This window comes from Hyalella azteca, unplaced genomic scaffold, assembly GCF_000764305.2.
Source record: "Hyalella azteca isolate HAZT.00-mixed unplaced genomic scaffold, Hazt_2.0.2 contig17432, whole genome shotgun sequence".
Taxonomy (NCBI): Eukaryota; Metazoa; Arthropoda; class Malacostraca; order Amphipoda; family Hyalellidae; genus Hyalella; species Hyalella azteca.
Window position 1 is genome coordinate 70,643 of NW_025947215.1, and position 8,524 is coordinate 79,166.

General features: G+C 41.3%; 1 protein-coding gene across 1 annotated transcript in view; it reads left to right on the forward strand.

The window, feature by feature from the left end:
- The window catches only part of LOC108666062 (probable WRKY transcription factor protein 1), a 15,122-nt gene extending 8,036 nt beyond the window's left edge, over positions 1–7,086 (forward strand). The window contains exon 4 of the mRNA XM_018152871.1: positions 6,746–7,086. Coding sequence (XP_018008360.1) covers positions 6,746–7,086 — 341 coding nt within the window. The remainder of the gene's footprint in view (positions 1–6,745) is intronic.
- The last annotated feature ends 1,438 nt before the right edge of the window (positions 7,087–8,524 follow it).

Genomic DNA, 8,524 nt, shown 5'->3' on the forward strand with positions numbered 1-8,524 from the left:
GCTTCTGGTAATCCAAATCAGAAGCTGCCGCGTCTGTAAATTTTCACTGGGTAACAAAATTTAGAGTCGCCCCAGCTTCTGGTAATCCAAATCAGGAGCTGCCGCGTCTGTAAATTTTCACTGGGTAACAAAATTTAGAGTCGCCCCAGCTTCTGGTAATCCAAATCAGAAGCTGCTGCATCTGTAAATTTTCACTGGGTGTGCATTACTACACATCACAGTAGCTGTACTGTGCTGTACATCACAGTATAGTGGAGCGGATGAGGCAGGCAAGAAGCAGCGTGAGGAAGAGAGGAAGATGTGGTCACCTCAGCCACATCCCCTCTTCCCTGTAAAACTTTCACGACTCGACATCTTCGCAGTGTTTCCATTGCAAGTCGTGCTTTTTTGGTGTTGCCCTGCCTCTCACCTTCTCTCCTTCCACCTCTCATCTCGTGTCCTATTTGCATTTATCCACCACTCCTCGATCAGATGTCTCATTTGTACCAGTCCACGAATTGTTCCTATGTCCACCCCAGCTAAAATGTCCTATTGTTCCCGTCCACCTATTTGTAACTGTCCACCCCTGCTCAGATGTCCTATTTGATCCAGTCCACCCATGCTCAGAGGTCCTATTTGTACCTGTCCACCTACTTGTACCTGTCCACCCCTGCTCACATGTCCTATTTGAACCAGTCCACCTATTTGTCCTGTCCACCTATTTGTACCTGTCCACCTATTTGTACCAGTGCGCCCCTGCTCAGATGTCCTATTTGTACCTGTCCACCTATTTGTACCTGTCCACCCCTGCTCAGATGTCCTATTTGTACCTGTCCGCCCCTGCTCAGATGTCCTATTTATACCTGTCCACCTATTTGTACCTGTCCACCCCTGCTCAGATGTCCTATTTGTTCCCGTCCGCCCCTTCTTCACTATGATGCCCTCAGGGCTCTCATCAGCTGACCCTATCCGGCGGAGGCAGGATATGCGGACCTCGCAACCTCTCCGCTCCGCTCCCGCCAGATCCGGACGTCAAGTGTTCAGTCCGGCAGTGCGATAACCTCGCTCTGCTTTTACTTTCTATTGTGTTCATAATTACATCAATTAGATTTGGTTCCCTAGAAGAGCAAGTCTTGTTAGCCAATCTTGTGTATCCTGATGAGATTTGTGCTCAGTAAGTGCATGTCTCATAACTCGTCTCTGTCGTGAGAAAAACTACACTTAATGAAGTTTGATCCCTACTGCCTTATATTCTAATACTTAAAACCTTTCTTAACACTGTGATTGCTGGGTGTGCTAATTAAACAATTATTCTTCGAGTATTTCAAACCCATTAATAAACTTATTCCATCAACCATGTTTCAATTCGTACAAAATTTCTGTAGGATGATAAGAGTGGGTTCTTGAGTGGAGGGTTGGGAGAGGGGAGGGTGGGAAGACAATGGTGACCGTGCCGAATGTTTTAGTACATTGTATGTATTTTTAAAATATTGCATAACGAAAGTTTTTAGTTTTTTAGGATTGTTGTGAATACGTTTTAATTGTAATTTTTGTAACATACGAGTGTAAATTTTTAATTATTTGACGCAGTAAAATAGCTTTTATGCAGCGTGTATGTCCGATTTAAAGGTCGTGACCGGAGGTGACTACGCACCCAATTCCAAATCCAACCAATAAACCTGTTCATGCTACCACCACTAGCCCTGTATTTAGGCAGGCAGCCTGCCTGCTCCCGTCGGTCCTACATTGAGCGTTCAATTCTACATCAACCACACCACTTGAAAACTGTGTTACACAAGAAAATTATGCCATAATGCCTACATTTTCCTAATGAAAATTATGCACAAGAAAAAAATTCCCACTCAGCCCTAATTTTTTTAACCCATGCACCGCAATGTACTTTGAAGGCATCCATTCCTTGTACCAGGTTTTAAACTAACGCGAAAATACCAATTTTTCCAAGCCAGCGTGGCGGCGGCGCCGGTGGCGGCGGTGGCGGCGGTGGCGGCGGTGGCGGCGGTGGCGATATGTGACGGGAAAGATGGCGCCGGAAATCACATGAAAGAAAGGCTTCACCTGACGACGCTCTTCCTCGCTTATTATCCATGATTTTCTTCTTAACCTCTGGGAAAAGTTGAACAGATTTCCAGGTCTTCTCACAGCGCTCTGCATGCGAAGGTAACAACCTTCTGCCCTGGGGACAAAGTTGTCAACTTGTTTATAATTCAATTCTTAGTTGAATATTGAGTACGATATTTATTGTTCTTATGAAGTAACCCGTCTTCCTTCTGAGTAAAATATGTATTGTTCTTATGAATAAACCTGCCTTCTTTTTAGCGCATTTTCTTCATTTATGGAAAAAAGGCGCTTTTGTGCTCGTCATGTCCGTCCGTCCGTCTATCTGTCTATCTGTCTGTCCGTCCGTCTGTCTGTCCGTCTCACTGTCTGTCCGTCCGTGACTTCACGTTTTCGTCGACGAGAAAAGGCGCTCTCTGTCACTCACTGCAGTGAGTACTGAGTTATATTTTTTCAAGTTACATCTTTTATCTTCTTGTGGCATTTTCTTTCCTCTTTTTCTTAAATCAATTTCTTGTTATCTCAATAATTGGTAGTTTGCCGATACCAATTGATAAATAAATTGATATTTTCCTGCGAAATTAGTCGCAATAAGACCGAAGGCTGACCATTTAGCGCTCAATTGAGGAATGCGACCTATAGTCTGAGGCGCCTGACTTGCCTAAACTGGGACATTTTTCAAGACGAATCGAAAATTTTTATTGAATTCATTGTGGTTGCCGCATTAAAGGCACTGGCGTCACTTCATGTTGTGCTCATGAGTACTCCCGTAATAATTATGTTGCGTTATGTTGTGCTCATGATGTGCCCAGGTCAAGATTATGTTGTGTTTATGTTGTTGTCATGTTGAATTGATTTTTTATTTGCATCCTTCACACTACCCTATACATGCTGGCGGCCTTCACACTGCAGTGACATGGTGACATATACAGTGACATGGTGACATATACAGTGACATGGTGACATATACAGTGACATGGTGACATATACAGTGACATGGTGACATATACAGTGACATGGTGACATATACAGTGACATGGTGACATATACAGTGACATGGTGACATATACAGTGACATGGTGACATATACAGTGACATGGTGACATATACAGTGACATGGTGACATATACAGTGACATGGTGACATATACAGTGACATGGTGACATATACAGTGACATGGTGACATATACAGTGACATGGTGACATATACAGTGACATGGTGACATATACAGTGACATGGTGACATATACAGTGACATGGTGACATATACAGTGACATGGTGACATATACAGTGACATGGTGACATATACAGTGACATGGTGACATATACAGTGACATGGTGACATATACAGTGACATGGTGACATATACAGTGACATGGTGACATATACAGTGACATGGTGACATATACAGTGACATGGTGACATATACAGTGACATGGTGACATATACAGTGACATGGTGACATATACAGTGACATGGTGACATATACAGTGACATGGTGACANCACAGCTGGCCCGCTGTCCTGCATGGGAGAGGATAGGGACACTTACTGGGCCCTGGCACAGCTGGCCCGCTGTCCTGCATGGGAGAGGATAGGGACACTTACTGGGCCCTGGCACAGCTGGCCCGCTGTCCTGCATGGGAGAGGATAGGGACACTTACTGGGCCCTGGCACAGCTGGCCCGCTGTCCTGCATGGGAGAGGATAGGGACACTTACTGGGCCCTGGCATAGCTGGCCCGATGTCCTGCATGGGAGAGGATAGGGACACTTACTGGGCCCTGGCACAGCTGGCCCGCTGTCCTGCATGGGAGAGGATGTTCGGTAGGATTCCTTCTAATAAGTTAGGTAAATTTATATATATTTATTATTCACGAACCGAAAAAATGTTGCCAGAATTTTTTTCAGTAAGTTCATACTATTTTTATTGATCGCCCGTTTATTTCGATAGCTTTGTGTTCTTTATATTATATCTTAATAAGGATGGCAATGACGGTATTGTGTAGCAAATGAGCATCGGGCTAGTAACATCACTTAATAGATATCCTACAGACACGCGTTACGCGAAGATAATATTATATAATTATATATAATATTGCTTTATATTTCTGGGAATTCGCATCAATTCCTTTACCCATATAGCCGAATGTGCTGTAATATGCGTAGTGATGGCCGATATTTCTATCTAGTGAAGAAAAAAACCCTTGGAGATAAAACATAGTGATAAAACGGCCTCCCTGAACACCTAACATAGAAATAAGATGTGTACAATCTCCAGCCTCATAGGTCAGAAGCTGTACATCGTCGTATTTTAGAATCTGGCATCAAACCGCATAGTTTTAATAGCGGTAAAAAAATTTTAATGAGCTTCGGAATGGAAAGAATGGAATTTATGAATTGCTAAAACGACTTGGAACATTTACAAACACGAATCTATTGAACATAACATGCTTATTGAAAAGGCCTAACTTATTGAACAGGCCTTACTTATTGAACAGGCCTTGCTTATTGAACAGGCCTAACTTATTGAACAGGCCTTGCTTATTGAACAGGCCTTACTTATTGAACAGACCTTGCTTATTGAACAGGCCTTACTTATTGAACAGACCTTGCTTATTGAACAGGCCTTACTTATTGAACAGACCTTGCTTTAGCAACAAATAGCAGCTTCTCGAAATTACCGCGGCTGAGCTCTGCGTCCGCAGGAGAAGCAAAGTGCGGAAGGCGTGTCACGGAGCGCGGATGCAGCGTCAGGGGTCAGCGAGCGTGATCCGCGGTGGCGGAAAACGCGGACGCTGCGGCACCTGTTGCGCCTGTTGTGAACACTGCGCCTGTTGTGAACACTGCGCCTGTTGTGAAAACTGCGCCTGTTGTCAGGATTTCTTCAAAGGGTATCCGAGATTTCCAGATCTGGCAATCTGGCTGCTGAAGTTTCCAGATTTCCGGAGTCAGGGATAGCGGGCAGTCGTGCGTATCCGTGATACGCGGCCGGGGATTGCCGTCAGCGGCTGCGGGCAATCCTGCGATGTCCCAGCGGGGAGACGAGATTGTCACGTAGCGGCGAGATTGTCGTCACGAGAGATTGATGATTGATACAGCTGATTGTTGTGCCTTAATTGAAGCTCGCTAGCAACCTTTGTGTAAAAACTGTATTGTTATTGTGAGAAATTGTTGCTTGTTGTAATATACAGGGAGGAGGGCTATATAACATTACAATATACAGGTGAGATTGCAGCAGCTCATTACAATATACAGGGGAGATTGCTTCAACTCATTACAATATACAGGGGAGATTGCTTCAACTCATTACAATATACAGGGGAGATTGCTTCAACTCATTACAATATACAGGGGAGATTGCTGCAGCTCATTACAATATACAGGGGAGATGCTGCAGCTCATTACAATATACAGGGGAGATGCTGCAGCTGATTACAATATACAGGGAGATTGCTGCAGCTCATTTCAATATACAGGGCAGATTGCTGTGATTCTTTACAATATACAGGGGAGATTGCTGCAGCTCATTACAATATACAGGGGAGAACTGAAGTTAATTATACATAATGCGTTATACAACATATAAATACGGTATATACTTGTGTAGTAAAATCTCAAGCCAGATGAGCTGTTCTCTAAGAATGTCTGCATAAATTAAATTAAATAAATTACTACCTAGTTACCTCACACCTCAATAGGAGTGTCTGCATAACTTAAATTAGTACAAGTAACCTCATATCTCATAGTTAATACATCAAATAAAGTAACCCAGTGCACGGTAAAAGGCCTGGTGCTGTGCAGGGTTTTGTTGGCGCGTCTTTCTTTCCCAGCGACTGCGTCGTGTAATGGGCTACGGAAGAGCCCAAGGGAGAGGAAGCTCGCTCCTCTCCTACAGGACCGCAGGAAACATCGAGTCTTAAGAATCCTGCCAGTCTTAAGAATCCTGCCAGTCTTAAGAATCATGCCAGTCTTAAGAATCCTGCCAGTCCTAAGAATCCTGCCAGTCTTAAGAAATAGGATGGACTGTAAAAGTCTCAATAGGATGGACAGTAAAAGTCTCAATAGGATGGACAGTAAAAGTCTCCATAGGATGGACTGTAAACGTCTCCATAGGATGGACTGTAAAAGTCTCCATAGGATGGACTGTAAAAGTCTCCATAGGATGGACTGTAAAAGTCCCCATAGGATGGACTGTAAAAGTCTCTGTAGCACCGCAGCTCACGACAAATTTATCAATGAACCGAAAACGCTGTTGGTGAGTTGAATTTCCAGCAAAATGTAACGTACATTGATTAATGCACATGAGGGTGCGAATAATCAACATACGTGAGGAAGACACTTATTGACGGCATAGAGATATATTAATATTACTAAATGCGTACGAGACAGAAAAATATTACCACGTCATAAAAGGAGTTTACAGAAAACTATCTTGATATAATCGTAGAATGCGTAGCTCAGAAATAAGTATTTCTGTACTACGAATTATTTATACAGAATTATGCAGAATACTTATTTCTGTATATTTATACAGAAATAAGTATTTCTGTATAAATAACCCCGCAACTCTAAAAACATCAACCTTAATTATTAACAATAGCAACTCTTGTAACAGCAACATTAACCTAAGCAAAAGCAACACTAACAACAGCTGCTCTAGCAATAGTAACTTAAGCATAAAAAACCCAGAAACCAGCAACTCTAACTACAGGAACCTTAAGAACAACAACAACAACAACAATAATAACAACAGCAACCCTAACAACCCTGGCAACAGCAACTCTAGCTACAGAAACCTTAAGAACAACAACAAAAATAATATCAACAGCAACCCTAACGACCCTGGCAATAGCAACTCTAAGTACAGAAACCTTAAGAACAATAACAACAATAACAAAAGCAACCCTAACGACCCTGGCAATAGCAACTCTAACTACAGAAACCTTAAGAACAATAACAGCAATAACAACAGCAACCCTAACAACCCTGGCAACAGCAGCGTTGGCAACAGCATGGCAAACATGTTCTAGTCAAATCAGATCGCGAGCGACAGGCATTTGTGTTTCCCGCAGAAAATCTTTTAGTTAGAAATAAAATAGACAAGCATTGAAAAAAAAACAGAAAATCCTTATTTCATTTAATCCAGGAAACATATTGCAACTTGTCACCAGTTCTCTGGTTATTGCCATACATTACTGATGCTGCAGGTGGTAAATGGTCTTAACCTGTACTGAGTAGATATAATGAGAATAATAACAATAAAGATGTAATATACCATATAATACATGACAAGAAAGGTTGTAACGATGGTGTAATAAATAAGAAAATTAAACATGAACGAATCAAACTTCTTTTCTTATATTATTCAGAAGAAGCTTAACGAGGAGAATCAAATCAAAATGAACTTGAAATAATTATTCGATGTACGACAATAATAGGGCGAAACCACAGAAAAATAATTGCTTTTACTCACATCTATTGTTCAACTTAAACTTTTCCTCCAATAAAAATGTCATAATTACCAGAATTGTGAAAATAATATATGAAACCTGCATCCCATAATGCTATTCCTACGGATGTCGTGAAATTAATAGGAAAAAGGTAGAATATGGACGGCAAAAAGCAGAGGAGACTTGATCTTCGTGTAACCTAAGATCAGCGCAGCTACTGAGATCACTCTGCGTATCCAAACAAGTCTCGATCTCACCTGATCTGCTGGATCTTATTCGTGCCAGATCTGGTTTTAGATCAAGCGATATCTTATAGCCTTGGATCCATGGCAGGGATCTGTCTCAGATCTTATTACTGATCTTCCTTTTTTTTTGTTCGTTCGTGAACAGTGATTTGGCAGCGAATGTTCACAAGCTTATCATAAACTCTGCATTAATTAAAAATATATGCATCTTCTATTTTACAGATATTTAAATGGAATGAATTAAATTAAGCAATGCTTGCTATTTCATACTGCATTTATCCAAAATAAAATTCACGCTAAGAATTCAATTTTTTGTATCTTAAAGAGGCTCATTAAAATATATAAAGCATCCACTCTCTTTTTAATTCTTGACGTCACGAGACGTTCATTATTTACGTCACATTGTTAGGGACCGCCTGTAGATACAATAATTTTATCGATAGTTAGGTTACGTTTTTGTCATTTTGTTTTTGAGTTACTATTACGTGACCTCGTGTAGACCCGCCCTGTAACTTGTCATTGCTATATATGAGATCCGCCACAGAGGTTAGTACTTAATTGCATTATTTATCGTGTTGATCTTCGTGTTGACATAGTGGTGGATTATTTGGTTATATTTAATATTATTATTTATATTAGTTTTTATATGTCTGTTATATTCATTTGTTAGAGTTCCGGTAATTCAAGTCCTTGATTTGTATTTATTCTTGCTTTTCAGCGAGGCTCCGAACTTAGGACGTTCTTACGAGTTGAAAGTGAAAGCTTGCTAGACA